This window comes from Emydura macquarii, unplaced genomic scaffold (genome assembly GCF_026122565.2).
Source record: "Emydura macquarii macquarii isolate MOO-44397 ecotype Brisbane River unplaced genomic scaffold, CSIRO-AGI_Emac_v2 contig_2432, whole genome shotgun sequence".
Lineage (NCBI taxonomy): Eukaryota > Metazoa > Chordata > Testudines > Chelidae > Emydura > Emydura macquarii.
In genome coordinates, this window is record NW_027132569.1 from 3,695,113 (window position 1) to 3,717,066 (window position 21,954).

Genomic DNA, 21,954 nt, shown 5'->3' on the forward strand with positions numbered 1-21,954 from the left:
TAGCTACCCACGCTGCACTGCTCACTTTGTTGACAGAGCTGATAGTGTGAATGCAATCCACTGACAGAAGGAGACAGTGAAGACACACAACAGCGATTTAATTACAGCAATGGCTGTATGCCTGCAAAACTTTTGTCAACAGAGGCCTTGTCTACACCAGAAAGTTAAGGGTATGTCTTCAGTGCAGCATTAGCCCAGGGAATAGGCACCCATGTCTGAATACCTGGGGTAGCCCAGCCTGGATGTAAGCAACCACACTGCAATGCCCTACTCAAGTCGCTGTGTCCTCACTGATGCGGCATTCACGTATGTGTGTTGCTAGGACTTTGAGAGTAAGTCCCACGGTTCTTTGTGCTGCAGTAAGCTGGGACACTCTATGGGTATGTTGGCCCTGCAGCTGGGAGCATACCTCTCAGCCCAGGCAGACAAATGTACCAGCTCTGCTTGACCTAGCATGCTAAAAATACGAACAAAACTGCCATGCTGGGTCGGATCAATGGTCCATCCTGTCTCAGACAGTGGCCAGGTACCAGAGCTCAGGGGAGCATACAGAACAGGACAGTTGTGATCCACCCCCATTGTCCCCTCCTTGCCTCTGGCAATCAGAGGTTCAGGGTTGCCCTGAGCTAGGGTTGCGTCCCTGACCCCTCTTGGCTAGTAGCCATTGATGGACCTATCCTCCAGGAACATATCCAGTTCTTTTTTTAACCTAGTAATAATTTTGGTCTTCACAAAATCTCATGGAAATGAATTCCACAGGATAATTGTGAGTTGTGCAAAAAAGTAGTACTACCTCTTGTTTGTATTAAACATGCTGCCTACTTTCATCAGGTGAACCCTGGTTTTTGTATTGTGGGAAATAACACTTCTCTATTCACTTTTCACACAACAATTAATTATTTTATTGACCTCTAGCATATTCCCCGTTAGTCCGTCACTTTTCTAAGCTGAACAGCCCTCATCTGAAGCGATTCCATACCCTTGATCATCTTTGTTGCTGTTCTCTGAACCTTTTCCAGTTCAACTATATTCTTTTTGAGATGGGGCAAACAGAACTGCACACAGTATTCAAGGTGTGGATGTACCATGGTTTTATATAGAGGCGTTATGAATTTTTCTGTCTTAGTTTTTATCCCTTTTCTGATCATTCCTATCATTCTGTTAGCCTTTTTGACCATTGATGTGCATTGAGCTGAACTTTTCAGAGAGCTATCCACAGTGACCCCAACATCTGTTTCTTGTGTGGTAACAGTTAATTTAGAATCCATCATTATGTATCAGTAACTGAGATTATTTTTTTCCAACGTGCTTTACTTTGCCCTTATCAATGTTGAATTTCATCTGCCATTTTGTTGCTCAGTCACCCAGTTTTGTGACATTCCCCTGTAAATCTCTGCAGTCGTCTTTGGACTTAACTATCCTGAATAATATTGTACCATCTACAAACTTTGCCTTTTCACTGTTCACTCCCTTTCCAAATCATTAACAAACACGTTGAACAGCACAGGTCCCAATACAGTAGCAGTGTGGACATTAGGGCATGGGAGGTGGAATAGACTAGCTACCTGAGTACAAGCCCATCTGACTCCGTAGGTCCATACTCAGTGGGCTAGCCCTTGCCGCCGCCTATGTTGCAACGTCCACACTGCTATTTTTAGCATGATAGTTCAAGCAGAGCTAGCACATGTGTCTACCCAGGCTGGGAGGTATGCTCCCAGCTGTAGTGTAGACATACCATATGATCCTTTCCCAGTGAATTGTGGAAGAACTTGTTTGTCCTGAGCACAGAGAGAGAACTGTGGGAAGGCACTAGAGGACTATCAGCATGTGAGTGATTCAGCCTGCATCTCTTCTTCAAAGCAGGCAAATTATCAGTCTAAACAAAAGTGGAACCCGGACTCTAACCCACACCCCCAGCCAGCCAATAAGCCTGAGTTTAAAGCTCCACCAAACACAGCTAAGAAGTCTGTGTGTGTGAATTGGAGGAGGATTAGGAGCAACACCTGGGTAAGAACCCAGGCTAACTGCACAGAAGACATAACCTATATCAATTCAAAAGATCCACTTAAATGAAACCAGTTCAACAGTGTGTGTAGACAAGCCTTGATCTCCTGAAGTGCTCCACTTGGGTCTGACACTTTATTGTGGAACATCACAACTGCCAAACACCAACTGAACATGGGTCTGGCCCACAAGGACTCAAGCAGAATCAGACCCTATACCTCGATACCATCATATGCAGAAATTACATAGTACAAATGACTGCTCATTATGGGCTTGATCATCACAGCTCTTGCTCAGAAAAGTGGGTAGTAAAGAAGAATACAGCATCCCTCTAAACCCCTCCTCACTCTTCTCCTCAGGATTGTGACTCTGGACACAGGGGGAGGCGAGGGAGACAGGACAAAGTGGCTACTTGACTGACATTGCCTTCTTCCAATCAGAGCACGGCGAGGGGGCAGAAAGCGACAAGAGCTTCATTCTTGCCCACCTCTTCACCACTTGCCAACCAGAGTATTTGGCCAGGCACACTGCAAGGAGTAAACTGCCCCAGAATAAAGGAGCAGGAGAAATTTGTGACTGAGCCTCAATGTTCCTCAATGACAGATGCACTGCTTTAACCCACAATGTTCTCTATCCTGTTCCTGGGGTTCCGTATGCAGGGCAGTCAGTAAAGTTCCAACCTAGCCTTGTATCACTATGTAGAACTGCACTTTTAAAAACCAGCATGGATAAACATCAATGATTTTTAAAATTTAAATCAGATTCTTTTTAATTTAAAGTAAATACAGGTTTGTTTTGAAAAAATAAAACCTATTTTAAAATTAAATTTGAAATTGTCACCTATGTTAAGACCTAACCTATGTATAATCTATTAACATTAACTGAATTAAATACCAAAAATAACATTAATCAGTACAACTTCATTGCCAAGTTTTAAAGAAAAGCAAACCTTGGGGCTCGGAGGCAGTACTATAATACAAATTAATAATAAGTCTGAACTGTTTTAAGTACCTCTCAGTTACAACAAATCTTTTAAAAGAATTGCAAATAAATTAATAAAACCAATTAAAAGGTCCCTAAAGTATTGGGTAGGTAACTGGTTAAATTTTGGCACAGTGTATAGGTAACTTGCTTTCTTCTTACGGTCTTCAATAATTGCTGACATTATAATAAAAATTGCTATAACATGCTTTTTTAAATGTATATTTTATTGAATTTTTTCTCCAAAAAATAGAGAACAGAAAACAAAGCAACAAACAAAAGAGTAAAGGAATGTAAAGGGAGGGAAGGTAAAGGAAAGGAAAGGAAAGGAAGCTATTATGCTTTTTTGTGGCACAGAGATTACAGACCACACCAAAACCTGGGACTCAAACACTTCTGGATACAGGGCAATCTGTATCCAAAGCTTCTCTTTCTTGATTTGACCTATCTCAAGGTAGGAATACTGGCTGACCTGCTAAAACTTTGTCCTTACATTGGCTGAGAAGGTTATTGCTACTCTTTTACACTGATTTCTCCTATTACTCTATTTCAGTATGTTATAAGTTACAAAAGCCACGTGAACAGAAAGCTGTTTGGTGTGTGTATGTGTGTGTGTGTGCGTGTGTAAGGTTACATGAGGAAATAAAGAACAGTTACGAAGCCAGAAGTTCCCCCGGGACAACCAAGACATAGATTTTCACCACATGAAAATGAAAATATAACTATGAGCCATGTGTTAACAGTTCATAACATTTTCACATCAAAATGGCCTATTACTTACTATTTGGTTTCAACTGATTTCTTCTCCTACCAATTAGACATTATAAGGTTTGAAACTGGCATCTAACTGAAAGGCCATAAGTTAACAAGTGACCAGCTCATCAAAAATATGACTTGCATATAGGCTTTTGAATATCTATATAGGTACAGTTAATCTCTGTCACCAGTGCAAAACATTAATTTGTGCTTTAGTGTCTTCTCCTCTGATAAGAGGTCTGTGCATCACCCAGCATGGCAAAGTTAAATTGTTCACTGCTTTAATCCAGCTATTCATTAGTGTACTAGCTTCACTGAAGGTAACATGAGATTATCATGACCTCTGGTGTTTTTCCTACATTTGTTTTGGAAGCAGCTTCAGCATCTTACTAAGCAAAAGATAGGGAGACTAGGGCCTGGTCTACACTGGCTTCGTAGGTCGATGTAAAGTCACTTACGTCAACCCATGTACACCTGCATCTACACTGGCACCACTGTTAATTCGAATTAAGTCTCCTCGAAAATCCACTTAATAAGACCACCTCTACAAGTGGCGTAGCACCTAAATCGAACTCGTGAATTCAATTTAGTGTCAATATAGATACAACTTCATTTAAATTGAATTTATTCCAGGAGGTATCCCACAATGCCCAGTTTTGACCACTCTGGACAGTCATGCTGTGCTGCTCTGTGGCCGCTACCAGGAAATGCCCCTCCCCTCAAGCCCCGGGAAGATTTGAATTTTCATTTCCTGTGCTGCCAGCGTGGAGAGAGCTTTGTTACTGTACTCCGCATGGCTACTGCAAAGCCCAAACGCACTCCAGCATGGAGTCGACCAGAGGTCCTAGATCTCATCAGGCTGTGGGGCGAGGAGTCCGTTCTGGCTCAGCTTAGAGCCAGCAAAAGGAATCTGGACATTTATGGAAAGATATAATAGGGCATGCTGGAGAAGGGATACAAGAGGGACGCTCAGCAGTGCCGTGTGAAGATCAAGGAGCTGCATTACTCATATCAGAAAGCCAGGGACGCTAACAGCCGTTCTGGCTCCTCACCCAAAACATGCTGTTTCTACGATGAGGTGCATGCAATTCTCGGTGGCAATCCCACCACGGTGCTGCCCCACAGCATCGATACCTCCGCTAGGTCACAGTCCATGGACAATAATGAGGATTCCATGGACAAGGAGGAGGAGGAGGCTGAGGAGAGCAGGGTGCATGAGAGCGGGGTGTCTGTTCTCCCTGAAAGTCAGGACATATTCCTGACCGCAGAGCAGTCCAGCAGCACACAGGACAGCACTAATGATCCCATGGAAGGCACATCTGGTGAGTTTTTTCCTTCTTAGCAGTTCTGTCCTTTTACATTGGGGATGGGGGTGAGGGGGGCCCCCGAAGGGGATTTCAGGCATTTCGGTTACTGTACTGGGGGGTTACCCAGGGAACAGTTTATTTATGTGATAAGTAATGCTAGGTTTATCATCAGTTGATATCTCACGGAAACTTTCATGTATGTAATCTGTTATCCTTTGCAAAAGTTTTCAGGGGAGGGCGACCTTGTTCCTCCCTCCACGGTAGGATACTTTGCTGCAATCAAGGGAGCCTACATCATGGCGAAACACTGCTGGTACCCCACTGCCTCCAGCAAATCTGTGTTTTAAGCAGAGACTTCACCCCTCCCCCCAAGCCCCACGCTCTCCACAGTTCCTCTTTGAAAGGGTTTAAAATACCAGCAGAAACTTCCCCCCGCCCCCAACTGTCCGCAGTTCCTCTCTCTAAGGGTTTAAAATACCTGCAGAGACTCCTCCCCCCGCTCTCCACAGTTCCTCTCCGTAAGGGCAGAGCGAGCAGACCCTTCCGGGATGTCAGGAATGGAATGAGACTCTGTGTTTGCCCTGTGCACTGCATGGGGATTATTGTCTACATTGTTGCAGTTGTATCATTTTCTTCACTCTGCTAACAGTGGCTACCTTGCTATTTTTTTTTCACTCTGTAGACCCCTCGGCCTTGGCCCCACCCTCAAGAAATGCTGTGGAAAAACTATCACAGATTAGAAAGAGGGGGAAAAAACCAAGAGATGACACGTTTTGCGAGCTCACGAACGCCTCAGCAGCCGGAGAGACAGAGCAAAGAGCGTGGCGGCTCGCCTTTTCCCAGAATATGGACATGGACAGGGAGACTCGCAGAGAAACGATGGCGCATGATCGCAGTACCACACAGGAGATGCTGCAAATCATGCGGGACCAGGCAGACATGCTGTGGAGGCTTGTGGAGCTTCAGGAGGAGCGGAGGAAAAGAAAGTTACGCTGCAGCCCCTCCATAATGCTCTTCAACTGAGGGCTTTGATGCCCGCCCCCAGCCAGTCTCTGCAGAGACTGGCCAGGCTGTAGTACGTGCTCACCTCCACCCTGGCCACCCTACCCCTTGATACAGTGAATGGACACTTCCACTCTTCCCCCATGACTTGAATGTTCAGAAATAAAGTTACGCATAATTTCAACACATTTCTTTATTAAATCATATCTTGTTCTGGAGGGATTTGGCAGACACAGGTATTGATTGGGAGAGGGGGTGTTCACCAAAGGCAAACAACATACAGGAACAGAAATCAGTCCTGCATCTCATTGCAGAACCTGGTTTTCAAAGCTTCACTAAAGCAAAGTGCTCCGCGGTTCGCTCTCAGCGTAGTGCTGGCATCTGGCTGCTCATAATTGGCGGCCAGTCTTTCTGCCTCCACAGCCCAACCCTGGGGGAACCTCTCACCCTTCGCTTCACACACATTATGAAGAACACAGCAAGCAGATATCACAGAAGGGAGGTTCTTCTCAGTCGTGTCCAGCCTACTGAGGAGACTCCTCTATCTACCCTTTAAACGCACAAAGGCACATTCTACAACCATTCTGCAACTATTTAACCTCTTATTAAAACACTCCTTGTCGCTGTCAAGGTGCCCAGTGTACAGCCTCATTAGCCAAGGGAGCAAGGGGTAAGCATGATCCCCCAGGATCATTTTGGCATTTCTACACCCCAAATTTGAATTTTTTGGTCTGGGGAAAAAGTGCCCGCCTGCATATTAGAGAACAGCCCCCAATTACAAAATATGCATGCGTCATGCACCTTCCCCGACCACCCCACATAGATGTCGGTGAAACGACCCCTGTGATCCACAAGCCCTGCAGGACCATGGAAAAGTACCCCTTGTGGTTTATGCACTCAGTTGCTAGGTGGGCAGGCGCTAAGACAGGGATGTGTGTCCCATCAATGGTCCCCCCCGCAGTTTGGGAACCCCATCATGGCAAACCCCTCCCACTATGTCCTGCACATTTCCCAATGTCACTATGTCCTGCACATTTCTTTGTAGAAGAAGTCTATTGATGGCCCTTGAATCACGGCGGTGCCCACTGTAGATTTACTGACTCCGAATTGATTCCCAACTGAGCAATAAGCCTGGGGTTGCCAGCTTCCACAGAGCGATGGTGAATCTCTTCTCCACCATCAGCCTTTGTCTCAAGTGAGTATTCATGCACTTCAGGGACGGGGCCAGCTCCAAGCATGGTTCTAGGTAAGCTGCCTTTCGCATACGGAAGTTTTGCAGCCACTGATCATCATCCCACAGCTGCATAACGATGTGCTCCCACCAATCTGTGCTTGTTTCCCTGCACCAGAACCGGCACTCCATGGACTGCAGATGACTCGTTAAAGCCTGCAGCAATCGGGAATTGTTCTGCTCAATGGCTTGTAGCAGGGCAGCCTCGGTGGCACCGCTGTTGTGTGCGCTTCGGCTTCTTGCTTTCCTTCGAAAATACTTGAGGATAAGCCACGATGTATTTGTAACGCTCACAATTATAGTGCAGAGTTGAGCTGGCTCCATGTCTCTGCAGCAATGGCGAGCGCGGGGAGTAACAAAACGGCGCGAAAATACTTTTCCTGCTTGTTTGGGGGGGGAAGAAGGGAGTGGGAAGCAGCATTGCATCATGGGACGATGACACTCGTCCCAACAGCCACCGCAGCTAGTTGCACTGTGGGATAGCTACCTACATTGCACTGCTTTGCAATTCGAATTAAGAGTGCTCAGTGTAAATGCAGGAGACCTGCACAAACAGCGTAGTGGGTACACGCTGCTGCGACTTCTAAAAATCGGTTGCTGAAAGTCGACTTAAAGTAAGTCGACTTCACTCAGCAGCGTAGACATGGCCTATATAGAAGTGGCCTATATAATCAACTCTTTATAGCCCACATCCAACAGGCAGTGGTAAACAGTGAACAACATCTGACATCTGAGTAAGACTGGTGGCATTTAATGCTCTTCTCTCCCTTATTTATGTGACTCAGTGTCAGACACACTACATTTTTCCAGTATGGAATAAACAAACTCATCAAAATTTTCCTTGCAGCACAACCCAAAATGTTCTAAATGACAGTCTCTTCCCACCCAAAACATGAAGTTAAAGCAACTAAAAACTATCAAATGTTCTTTTGAACCAATCAGAAAAAGCCTATAGAAAATCTCCAAGACAGAAACATCAAACCCAGCAAGGGTAGAGGTTACAGCTGAGTGGCCTTTGAAAATGTATCCCTGATTTTTTCTTCAAACAGTCAGAGTATTTGCTCAAATCTTGTTTTTAGAAACCTTATCTTCATGTACAGTTCTTATTAGGGTGGCCAGATGTCCCCATTTTATGGGAACAGGGCTGTGTCTTAAATAAGCAACTATTACCCTCCACCTCCATCCCGATTTTTCACAATTTGCTATCTGTTTACCAAAGAACTATTTATCTCCCTCTCTGGTAAATGTGTATCACAATTCAATGTGATGGACAAAGCATTCCCATTATTTAATTCAGGAGGGGAGGAAAAATATCAGCCATTTCCTAAATTAGTTAATTCAACAGTTTCCTTCATGGAAGCCTTTGAAGTGTCTATCCATTTAAATTTTAAAAAGAAACAAGAGAAAGGAGGGAGATCTTGACATTAACTGAGGCATGCACAGAAGGTTGTCTGGTATGCAACTTAAATAGTTAAATGAAAATCCTGTATATATGGTCTGCATAGATATATATATATATATATATTTTTTTTTTTTTTTAAACAATTTTACATGCAGTCCCCTGGAGATTGCTAAATTCAGTCTTTCTAAACACTTTACTATCATCAAAATTCCCTTCAATTTTTTCGATTGGGGAGTGGAAAGGAGGGGAGTTTATTAAACATGAGAAAAAGAAGCTTAAGTCTTAACTGGAAATACACTAAACAGTTCTCTGGCAACAGTAAAAAAGTGTCTTCCCAACTTAGCAGAAGACCATGCAACCTGAGACAAAACCAAATTGTTTTGTACACTTCACAATGTCTTGTACAATTTGCCTTGGTCTTGCAAGCACTGCTTATTAGTATGGATAGTCTCATACATAGATGCACATGACAATAAGCGCTGCACCCACAGTTACTGACGCTAAACAAAATCCTTTATGATTATGTGAACACCTTCAGTTTGGCCATCACCATTGCCAGCTCACAGACACAGAGAATGTTGTTTTTAAATTAAACAAATACTAACACCACAGTAAGTCAGTCAGCATGTACACAGTGGAAAATAAAATTTCAAAATTATCCACATGAATGTCTTGTAGTCTATATCCCAGTAGGGTGACCAGATAGCAAGGGTGAAAAATCGGGACATTTTCTTTTTTGTGTGAGGATGCAGCGGAGGAAGAAGGGATGTGGGGTGGTAATATTTGCCTATATAAGACAAAGTCCCTAATATTGGGATGATCCCGATAATATCAGGATGTCTGGTCATCCTTTACCCCAGTCAGCCACTCTTTATTTATAAATAAAACTGGCATAAAACTAGAGCTGATCAGAAAATGGGTTCTATCTACCCATCCAGAACATTTTTATTTTTCAGAAAAAAATCCAAAACCTAAATATTTCAGCCAAAACCAGAAATATTTTGACTTGGAAATGCCACTCTGCTGCTTCATGGAAGTTGTAGTTTGGGTGCCTCATGTTCCCATTCTCTATATGCCAGGTTGCCTGGTTAGACTACATCTTCCATGATGCACCACAGTCTTCCTAGGGAGAAGGAGGTACATCATGGGAGATGTAGTCTAATCCGGGAACATGGCTTATAGATGATTGAGGGGACATGAGGCACCCAACTATTACTCCCATGAGGCATCATCTGAGCATATTTTAATCAAAATATTCCAGAAATATTTCTGGTTGTCAGGTGCTCAGTTTTTCAATGAAAAATTGAAATTTTCTGTGGAAAGAAGACACTTAAATTGATCAAAAACCCAATTCTCTATCAAAAGAGTTTTGAAAAAAAAAATTTGAACCTGCCCTACATAAAATCCAGTCAAATCATATTCACCAAATAAAAATACATTCTGTATTATGATCAGTTTAACACTTCAATATTGATTATGACAATATCTAGACATACTCATCACTCAGGAATTAAGTAACATTATTTTCCTATGTGCAGCCCAGTTGATTTCCCACCGATTTCAATTAATTTTGGATCAGGGCCTTACCGCACAGGTTAAGAGTAATGCCTTTGAAGCAACATATCAAAGGCATTTTTAGGCCAGATTTCACTGTTGTCATTTCAGTGAGCTCAGTAGAGTTACACTAGACAAGAATGCAAATCTTTGAATCGTTTAAAGGAGTATATCCCGCTTATTGAGTATGTTTCCCATTTTTATTACAGTTCCAATTAATAACTTACTATCTATGATCACATAATGGCATATTTTTGTGAATTGCCCATTGCCATGGCATCTGGGCACCAAAACAACTTACACCGACATCACATATGCAAAACTGAAGTAGAAGTACACTGTAGCAGGGAAATGGCAAGTATTACACAGTCCTTACAGCTAATTTCTACTAGATCAGTTCAGCCACTTAGAAAAAAGGAAGTGGTATACTGACGCTTTCTTCAGCCTTCAACAAGTACTGTACATTTTACATATTTTAATTTCCTCTATGCTGCTTTCCAGTGAATGTGCATCTGCACAAACATCAGAAACTGAGGAAGTGAATTTCTGAGGATTCAATGAGCTTCATAAACATCAAGACCGTGAGCATCATCAGAACACTTATTTTACATTTTAAAACCAATTACCAATGTAATTCTGAAAATAAGCAAACCAATTTTAATTTAAAAAGTCACCAATAAGTGCTAGTTTCTACCCAACTTCTATGCTGATAGCTAGCTTATGCAGCCAATTAACGTTTATATTTTGCGCCCCTGTTCTCTCTTTGAAACTTGGAATCTTCCCTATAGTCACATAGCATACTGCAAGGCTCAAAATACGACAGCATCTCTAACACTTGTCAATTTCCCCTGCTCTCCCTTCCCCCCCCCCCCCCCCCCCCCACCACCCCAATAAACAGTGTTTAAATAAAGGAAAGGTTTTCCACAAACCAATATAAGACAACAAAATTCAGAGATAAGACTAATTGTATTAACTCAATTGAATTGACGTCACAAAACAAATATGTAAGATCAGTGTGTGAGGTTGTGTACCGCATGTGCTACAGCACAGAGTCAGTTTATGATTGTTTCCAACTGAACTGTGAATGCCTTGGAAAAAAATGTGTCATTTTTCAGCAAATATTTTTTGTCTCCACCAATTTTATGTTGTTATGGGTTGAGCTATACCTCACTGAAACTGCTTTCTAAACACTGCCCTTCATTTAGGACAGTTATAAGAAGCCATTAAGCTCCTTTATGGAATCAAATAGGTGAAACAAAAGGGACCTGCAACCCCCCAAACAAATGGACTTGAGAGAGAGAGAGGGAGAAGACAGTTAGGAAGCACCAGACATGGAAGCACTAGTGGCATCACCCTGAGAAAAAAATAAGAAAACTTCCTAACTCAACAAGGCTAGGAACTGTGGGCAAAGAAACTGTCTCCTGTTTGAATCCTCCTGTGTCCCAGAAGACAGGACTTTGTACATAAACCAGCAGGACTGCATCAAGGCTATATCTGGCTATCATGAATTGATTGTCATCAATTTCATCTCCTAATGGAACCACCACACAGGACCTTGAATTTTAGGTAACCACTCAAGTCAAAAAGGGGTAACAATGTATAATCATCTACATATGGTGATTAAGTCTAACCGGGATTAGATGGCACAATGGTAAAAATGCCACTGATGCATAACAGGGCTGAATTTTACATCTAAATTTGGTGCACTATAATATTTATTTTGCACTGATTTTAATGGCAGTATGTGATGGGGCATCTGCCCCACACTGGCATTGAAGGGGTTAAAAACAGCCTAGGGAGGATGCACAGGAAGCAGCCAGTGGGAGAGAGGCTGGGAGGAACAGCCAATCAGGGCCCAGCAGGCCCATATAAAAGGATCTCAGGGCAGAGCAGAGCAGTCACTGCCTGGAACTCAAGGAAGGAAGGCTGTGTCTTCTGCATGCTGAGAGACCTGCAGCACGTGAGACAGAGTTACTGACAGCAGGGACCGGGGAAGCCAGAGGAGCTCCTGGGCTGGCTGCTGAAAGTGGATAGTAGCAGGCCCTGAGGATAAGTGAAGAAGGTACTGGGGCTGGGAGGAGGTGGCCCAGGGAGACAGCAGCAGGGAGAGGAATTTGAGGAGCAGCAGGAGGCTGCGATCCACAGGGTCCCTGAGCCGGGACCCAGAGTAGCAAACAGGCCTGTACCTCCTCTCCCCCCTTGTCAACAAAAAAGTGGCAGAATAAGTTGCTGCAGGCACCACTGAGGAAGTGGCTGGATGAGATACTGCAGTAGCCACTAGGGAAAATGGCTGGACCACTGAGGAGCCAAACCTCCCCCGGAAGGGGGAAACATGGATTTGAGTGTCGCGAAGAGGACACTGCAGGTCCTGACAGCTGCGAGAAGGGCTACAGGGGAGCTGGGAGTAAGAGTGACAGTGCGCAGACCGCAGACGTGGGCACTGGCCTGGAGCTAATCCTCAGGCGGCCAGCAGGAGGCGCCAGTCCAGCGATGAGTGGTAAGAACCCATCCAGAGTGAAGCAGCACTAAATCTGCACAGAATCTGCTGCAATTATTTCTGAAAGCGATATTACTTAATTAAGAAGAAATCAGTCCAATACATTGACCATCCTTGCCTAATGGGAATCTTCACTAAAGAGGCACTCCAATATTTCAGTTACACTCCTGTATGTAGAATTATGTTAGGACAGTGTTTCCACCCAGAGTTCAGCAAGCCAGGATGATGCAAGGCTGACTGACTCATTACAACCTGGCTGGTCAAAGTACTTTAAAATGAAAATAAAAAATTAAAGTGTTCCTCTAAATTAGATTCAAAACAATCTTGTTAGTGAGATAGCATTTTAAATAGAATATGCAAAAGTCATGTCAAATGGTTTACCTACCTTTTCTGTGATATAGAAATTAGAACTATCAGCATGTTGCAGTGCATAATATTCATGGTTCGCAAGAGACCACCTTAAAAATACAAAAACACATGAATCAGAATGTGAAAGGGAAAAAAGGAAGCCTCATTATTGGTGTTTAACATTATCAAGTGTCTCACATACTGTCTTATCTATAGATTTCAACATGTGAGAAAAACAATCATACCTCCACGGAGAAGAGAGAAAAGAACAAAACCCCAGGATATTGTTCCCTTTCTTCCCCCTCTAACTCATTGAAACTCAAAGCCCCCAGCTTGTTCATTGTGAGACAGAAACACTGCAATAACATATTCCTTCAAATGCAAAGGTTTAAAACACAAAAATAAATCCATCACATTAATATCAACATTCGATATAAACCATTTTATGAAAATAAAATTACATTATTATAAATAAATCCGAAATGGTCACTGTCAAAAAACAAAATCAAATCCCAAAACAGATTTGATCAGATTTTTAGGCTTGTCCTATCAACACTACTAAGTACAGTTTCCATTGTAACGAGTAAGACACACTGAACTCATTACAACAGAATGTATGCCTATAAACATCAGATCCTTATGCTGGAAAACCCTCTGGGCAGGAACCTTGTCTTGGTGACTTGTACAGCATCCTCAACAAATAATAAAATAGTAATACAAAAAATCTGTGTCTTTTACTATATTTTCACTGTAGTTTAATGAACTGTAAACTAGTTTCTGCCCTGTTGTATCACAGGCTAAAAATTCATTAAAAGAGCATTTTTTTGCAAACATTAAACATGCTGTTTAAATATTAAAATATGACAGAGTTTCTTCTGATTGTTAAGCAATTATTATACTGGTTGGGAACAAGATCGTTATGTTTAACATTTCAGTTCATTGCTGCTTGTGCCATGAATTAGGTGTTCGCACAACCACCACCATATTATTCATAGGTTATGCATAAGGATTCTTGACTTGTGAACTGTGAGGGATGCTTAGTAAAGTAGTTGCACTCTACAGTTAGAAGTTTCTTTAAGTCCTACACAAAAGGAATGTGTAGGCTTTGTGCTGGTTTTCTGCACAGGAACAAATTTAACCTCTCAGTAAAAATAGAGGATCAAGTTAAAGCACTTTTAAATCTTCCCAATATACAGTTATTCGAGTGGTTGAATATTAGCCAGCCGGTGGATTTTGCAAATTCTAAGTCTGAAGATATAAAATTTTTGAAAATCAACTTCAGAACTTAGGAAAGTCATCACTGGGGATATTTGATTTATCCTGCAGAAAATCTGTGTGCTTTATTTATTTTATGCAGTGTTGTTGTAGCTGTGACAGCTCCAAGATATTAGACACACAAGGGGTGATCTTTTACTGGACCAACTTCTGTTGGTGAGAGAAACAGGCTTTCAAGCTTACACAGAGCTCTTCTTCACATCTGGGAAACAACATTTCCCAAAGCTTGTCTCTCTCACCCACAGAAGGTGGTTCAATAAAAGACATTACCTCACTCAACTAGTTTCTGTTATTTATTTTAAAAAAGGAAGTATAGTATCAGATACTTAGCTGCTGAGCAGAACTTACCCATCGCAAACTTCTTTTATTATTGCAGACAATGGCTTTTTCTGATTAAAAAAGAAGGAAAATGTACTGTTAGAACATCACATCGGTGCAATTAGATATACATTTTAATTATTTCACTGGTCCAGCTCAATAATGAAAGTTAGTAGTACTCAGTTTTGCTTACTTTTTAATATTTACCTTGATAGCATTAAGAATTGTTCTGGTTTTCTGGACAGCAAATCCACAAAAACATTAATGCCACACATTAGTTTGACCACCATTTTGTAATAACTGTTTAGTATTACCTGTCAAGAGACATTTTTTGCCACCTTTACTCTTATAGCATCAACCAGGCTTGTGTGGGCTGGGGAAAATCAAAGGGTCTTCTGTGGACATTGTATTTCATGGCACAGGAAAAGCAGAAAGTTCAGACTTCAGCATGAGCATTTTTCAGGAATGATGCATGAAGCAAGCAGTAAACAGTTTGATTTTTTTTTAAGTTGCCTTGTTGCTTTCAGATATCAGCCATTATGTGATGACAAATCTACGTTTTGATTAGGAAATTCAGAAACCAGAACATGAATGTATACTGCTTCCTCCCTAATGCCGAGTGCTTTCGTCCAATAAACATCCATGGAAAAACAGTAAGATTCCAGCTGTGTGAACTCTGCTTTGTCGTAAACATGCAACACAGCCATTTTACATGATGTCATATGGGCTGACTAAAGTAGGTTTCCTTGCTTCAATCCCAAAATAGAAAGAACATGGTCTAGTCTGGAGTTGTTGCAAGACCATGAATGCTGTTATAAACATAGCACGTGTGCGTCCCTAGAAGAAACAACATTGTCTGGAAGAAGATAAGTCTTTATCACTTGGAGAAAGGGGACATAATTCACTTCTAGAAAACTACCATTCCTCAGCTCCTCATTACTGGCTGACTGCACATAATACAGCATCAGGTGCTGATTCTCAAGAAAAGAGTGGGTAAAATTTTCAACAGCACCCAAGTGACTTAGCACCTAAGTCCCACTTATTTTCAATGACTCTTAGGGTGTGTCTACAATATCAATTTTTTTCCCAACACAACTTATTTCAAATAACATAAAGCCGCCGCAGTTAGTATATTGTTTGTGTGCATGGATGCTTCACTCCCTGCATCAACACCACACATACTCACCAGTACTTGGGTCAATGAACAGTGCAATGCACCACGGACAGGTATCCCAGTGTGCAATTCACCATCATCCAGCACACTATCTTTTGGGAAATTTTATGGTGGGGAGAAATGAGTCATGCAGGGGTGAGTGGGACTGCAAGGTCCAGTTCCCAGCATGCAAATTTCTCCATCCTCATAATGCCATCTTTATCTCACAAACCTGCGTGGGACTTGTCACTTTCCACCATCTCTAACAGAATCATGGAGCCTGCCCTATTGTTATGAGCACTGACTGGTGGGATTGCATCGTTATACAGGGCTGGGATGACGAGCATGGTTGCGCAAGGCCACATTACTGGATCTGAGTGCTGAGCTGACCATAGACCTCCAGCGCACGAACACCACAATGAGAGCTGAACTGACAGTGGAGAAACGAGTGGTGATCACACTGTGGAAACCTGTATTGCCAGATTGCAACGGGTCAGTGAGAAATCATTATGGAGCTGGAAAATCCACTGGGGGGGAGCCATTGTCACACAAGTATGCAGGACCATTAATCATCTACTGCTACGCAAGACTGTGACTCTCAACAACATGCCGGACAGAGTGGATGGATTTGCAGATATAGGACTCCCGAACTGTGCAGGAGCAATAGATGGCAGGCATATCCCTATTTTGGCACCAGCCATGTTGCCACAGAGTACATCAACAGAAAGGGCTATTTGTCTATGGTTATGCAAGCATTGGTGTATCAGTGTTGGGTGGTCAGGAAAAGGTGCATGATACTCGCATCTCTAAGAACGCCGGACTGTTCAGAAAGCTGCAAGCTGGAACTTTCTTTCCTGACCAATGGATTACCCATTGGCAAGCTTGAAATGCCAATAGTCATCCTGGAGGATCTAGCCTAGTTGAAAGATTCAACTACTGGCTTACAAGTGCAGAATGACAGCTGAATGTGCTTTTGGTAGATTGAAGAGGTGCTGGCATTGTTTATTCACAATTGTTTATATCCCAGTGGTTCTAGTTGCCTGTTGAATCCTCAATAATATCTGTGAAGCAAAAGGGGAAATGTTGCTGGCAGGTTGACGGGCCAGAGGTGGAGGAGCTCTCTGCTGAGTTTTAGCGGCCAGACACAACAGTTATCAGAAAAGCTCTATTTGGCTCCCGGAGGCTTTGAAAGAGCGCTTAAACAGCGATCCACAGTAATGCATGGTGGTGTATTGTGCTCTGCCTGCAGGTTGGGGGCCTGGCAGGAATTGCGTGGTGCCGGGTGTATATCTATGAACAGAACACGGACAATGCACCTATTCATTCTGTGGTGCTTGCTGTACATTTATGATTATTACACTGTTTGTCACTGATCCTCTGAGTTATGTTCCACGGTGCAGTAACAAGTCGTGGGTACTTTCACTGCCACCAGTCATTCAGCAGCATATGTTGTCAATGAATAAAGATGAATTATTTTCCAAAACAATAGTTTTATTGGGTAATAAAAATACTTCAAAAAAATTCTGTGCAACGTAAAAGCAAATGCATTAAAACCTTAATAAATTTATGGAACAGAGCTTAAAGAGCATTCATTCCATTTTTAACAACACATACATCAACTGTAGCCCTTACAGGTCAGTGTATGTGAAGACGTGATCGCCTTTATTGTCCACCAGTGTGCAGTGGTAGGGATGCGGTCCCTGATTCTATGTCGAATTTTGAGGCGGGTGTTGTGAGGTGCTGTGCTGCAGCATGAAATACAAAGGGAGGCGAGCCTGTGACAGTTGAACCTGAGATTCACAAGAGTCTGCAACATCTGTATTTGCTGTCGGAGAAGCCCATTATGTCCTGGTTCATCTCCTTCTCCTTCTGGGACTCCAGGGCTTTTCTCCATACAGTTTTCAATATTCACCGTCCAGGCCCTCTGCTGACAGTCTGATGCAGCACTGGCTTGCAGGATCTTGCTGAAAATGTCAACACAAGCCCTCTTCTTTCTCCTCCTCTTCTGGCTCAGGCATTCTGCAGGTGTGGAGAGAGAACCCTTCAAGGCCACAATGGCAGTAGCTACATATAAAGCACACAGAGGTACCATTGTCAGTATAGTCCCAAAGGAAAGTGAAGGTTGAGATTCAGAAATCCCCTCCCTTGCTCCCCTAGTTTTAAACAAAACATGCTTAGTGACATGTCTGCTTCGGAGTGCTTGTGCACCGCACCACTCGCAGCACTAGCCGTGGTCAGTATGGCCCACCAGGGGTGGGGAAAATGAGGCAGGAATTGCTTGGTTGCATCAAACTATGAGTAGAGGGCAATGGCACTGAATATGGCACGATTTTCCACAAGCAATGGGGACTTTAGCTGGTATCTCACTCCTGAGGGTAACAAAAGCACAGAGAGCATAGCTGCCGCTGACATCCCACAGCTTTGGCTGACATCCCAAAGCTGCCAGGGCCCATACACCACTAGCCTATTTACTGCCACGTTGCCAGCTGAAGTTATTACTGATTGGCATGGGAAAGTGTCCTGCCGCAGAAGAAGAAATAAGGCTGCCATCCCTAGAAACCTTTGAGAGAGGATTGCAGAGCACATCCATGAAAGCTGCATCGAGATGTCTTAGGAGGATTCAAAAGACATCCCTGGGTACATAAACAAACTGCTCTGATGCCCCCGCCCCACACACACCCCCCTAACTCTGCATGAGAATGAAAAGCAGATAACTCTACCACACTTAGTTGTACCGCTACCTCTTCTAGTACGAGTAAATTAATGAAAAGTAACTAGATGTGTCCTCTTAAATTGGGGGCACTATCAGACATCTTTGCAATGGGAAATACATTTTGCACCCTTCCCCGAGCTTGCTTCCCCTGCATCAGGCTCGCCCGTGCTCAAATGTGGACTGACTGGACCGTGGTGGAGTCTCAAACAGGTCCTGGCTTGAAGTGTAGCTGGACTCCCTGGTCGCACATCCCCCATCTGCCTCTTCATTCTCACTGTTTACTCCAGAGGCCTGTGACTTGGGTTCCCCAGAGGTAGCCACAGAGGCCGGCAGGATGGTGGTGGGCTCTTCACCAAGTATGGCATGCAGCTCTTTGTAAAAGCAGCAGGGTCTGTGGCTTGGCACCGGATCAACTGTTCGCCTCACTGGCCTTCTGATATGCCTGCCACAATTCCTTCACTTTCATGCGGCACTGTTGCTGATCCCTGTTGTAACCCTTCTCCTGCGTCCCCTGTGCAATCTGCTCGTAGATGTCCACATTTCTATGGCTGGTCCATAGCTGTGATTGTACTACATCTTCTCCTTCTCACAGACCCAGGAGATCCAATATTTCATGTCCAGGCTGGAGCATGTTTGGAGCCAACATGGTCAGCTGCACACAACAATGGAGAGCTGTTAATGTGCTCCCCAATCTAGACAATAAGGAAATTTGCGGAGGGGAAGATTCCAGTCTCCCTGACCAGTGGGCAGTGGAGTTCACAGTTGTGACCAGAGAGGTCACTGTTGGGCATTTTAGGACAGCTTCTCTAGGATTGTTAGGGTCAACATAGGTAACAGTGTCTATATCCATCCTGTGTTGACCTCAATATATTGACCATGGCTCAACACTGCTTGGAGAGCTGGTGTTACTATGCTGGTGTAATGGAGGGTTTATATCGGTGGGAAACAAAACTAAGTGTAGACACATGCACAACTAGGTCAACACAAGGCGGTTTACGTCAACCTAACTTTCTGGTGTGGACCAGACCGTAGGCTCCTATATGTCTAAAGGTTTGTCTACACATAAAAGTTGTACCAGTATAGTTGAAGCAGTACAGCCTCCTAGCGTGGGCATATATTTGTATATATATGTCCACCTTAAAATTTTGGTCAACATAGCTATGTCAGTCAGGGGTGTGAAAAATCCACACCTTTGAGCGCCGTAGCTCTGCTGACTTAACTCCTGGTGTAGACACAGCTAGGTCAATGGAAAACGCTTCCATCTGCCTAGCTACCGTCAATTCAGGGAGGTGGTGTTTCCACACTAACAGAAAACCCCCTTTTGTGGACAAAGGCTGGGTGTATCCCACAGAGTTATGCCTACATAGCTACAGCACCATAGTTATGCTGGAATAGTCTCCCTAATGTAGACAAATCCATAGTTTATGCCTATTGGGAAAGGGAATAAGATACACCAGCCTAAGGTGCCTTTCTATCAATCGGTATAGCTATGTTAACACTAGGAGTTGCAATCAGATAGCTATTTCAGTTTAAAAAAAAAAAAAAGCACCCCATAAATGAAATAGTTGTACCAGTACAGATAACACGTGTAGACCAGATCAAGGTCACTTTTGAAAATGGAACTTTTGCCTTTGAAAATTTTACCCAGTCAGGGTTTCACCTGCCCTTCCCACCTTCTCAAATAATCAATGAAGGGCACAAGACTTTACATATGAGATACATTCATTTTTTTCATAAGCTGCTTTCAGCTATATTGTGCCATGGTCACTTGGTTGCATGACATAATTTGACACTTGAAACTCAAAACTATAAAGAAAATAAAGTGCAACGAGAACCTTAAGTAGCAGTTAAAAAGGAAGGCACGAAACCCCTAAAATTAAAAAAAAAGAAAGTGATATAGACTGCCCTTCAGGTTTCCACCATGGGGGGAAAGAAGCATTACTATAGCACTGAAATCACTCAGAGGAATTTAGTTCACAGCAAAGAATCAATAAATGGGACCCTTCTGGAATACAAGTTTTATCTCACCTTTTAGCCACTATCTAGCATCTATAGTAATTAGATACCAGTAAAAGGGGATTTACAAATTAACAAATGTACAATAAAAACTATTGAGATCCTAATTATCCATCACTACATTCTTCCCTGAGGTGAATTCCCTATGAATAAGTCTGTGGACAAAATTCCTTTCCCCATTGCATACTACACAGACTGTCACCAGTGCAAATGTTCACAGCTGTAAGCAATAGGTTCTTTAAAAACATGTGACGGCTGCCACAACTCCCTCTGTGAAATCACTCCAGTAGAGTTACATAATTCATGGCTGCAGAAAAGACTTTGGCAGACAACACATCAAAAGTGTCATGCAAGTACTACAACGCACACTGCACATAAGACATTCATCTAGACCAACAAAGGAGTCATTTTCTTTGAAATGACAGATGGGCTAGCAACTAACTTCACTGTTCTCTCCCAAGAATTCCTTAATGTCAAGATTCCTTTGGAGCACTACTGTACGAAGAATCTCTATGCTTGAACCAACAGTTATAGGGTGGTATTATTTAATATACATACAGTACTTTGTGAAAGACAATAAGTAGAAGGTACCCATTTATTATTTTTATCATGACAAATGAGATAAAAAGCTCCTCCCCTCTCTCCAGAATCAATCTATTCCTCCAGCTATTCCAGTGTAACATTTTGCCAAGCTAGCTGTAAATATTTGCCTGGGTCAAGAAGAAGGGAATCATTGTCTTTTTTCCATTATAGAATCAGTTTTATTGCATTCAAATATAACTTTTATTGTACTTACAAATTCTGAAAACCAAACACGGGGGCAGGAGTGGGGGTGGAAGAGGGAGGATGTAACTTCTGCTTCAAAGGCCATTGCCCAAAATGTGACTTTTCTGTAGCAGGAGCAAAATTTTGTATCGCTGTTTGGTTCGTTTTAGCTTTTGGCCTCTATGGCCTTGCCTTCGCTGGTGTTTATAGATATGTGTTAGCTAACACATGTAACAATCCTAGTATAAACAAGGCAAGCTGTAGTTTTAAGATGTTTTAATTTGTCAAGGTCAACTTTCATCCCCCCACAGCCCAACTGTCTATATCAACCAGCTCACATATCAAAACTACAACTGCCTTGTGTACGCTATAATTTTACCACCTTGGTTAACATGTTTAAAAGTTACTTTTTTTTTTTTTCTAACCTACTCATAGCCTACATTGCTGGTTCAAATCCAATAAATGGCAGTGATTGCAAGTTACTCTCTAATGGCTGTTTGGAGACCTATGTATAATTAGACAGGGGTCTAGAACAACAACCATAAGAGGCACTAAACAAAATCCACCACCATAACTAGCATTTTTGGCACATGCTCAGCAGAGAGTCTAAGTTAAGTCTTTGTCTTCACTGC

The 21,954-nt window shown here is 42.7% G+C and overlaps 1 protein-coding gene across 2 annotated transcripts in view; it reads right to left on the minus strand.

Moving 5' to 3' along the window:
• Positions 1-21,954, minus strand: part of ELMO1 (engulfment and cell motility 1) — a 434,299-nt gene that overhangs the window by 332,913 nt on the left and 79,432 nt on the right. For both annotated transcript variants that reach the window (XM_067562514.1, XM_067562513.1), the window contains exons 4-5: positions 14,706-14,746; positions 13,120-13,192 (exon numbers count right to left, since the gene is read on the minus strand). In XM_067562514.1, coding sequence (XP_067418615.1) covers positions 13,120-13,192; positions 14,706-14,746 — 114 coding nt within the window. The remainder of the gene's footprint in view (positions 1-13,119; positions 13,193-14,705; positions 14,747-21,954) is intronic.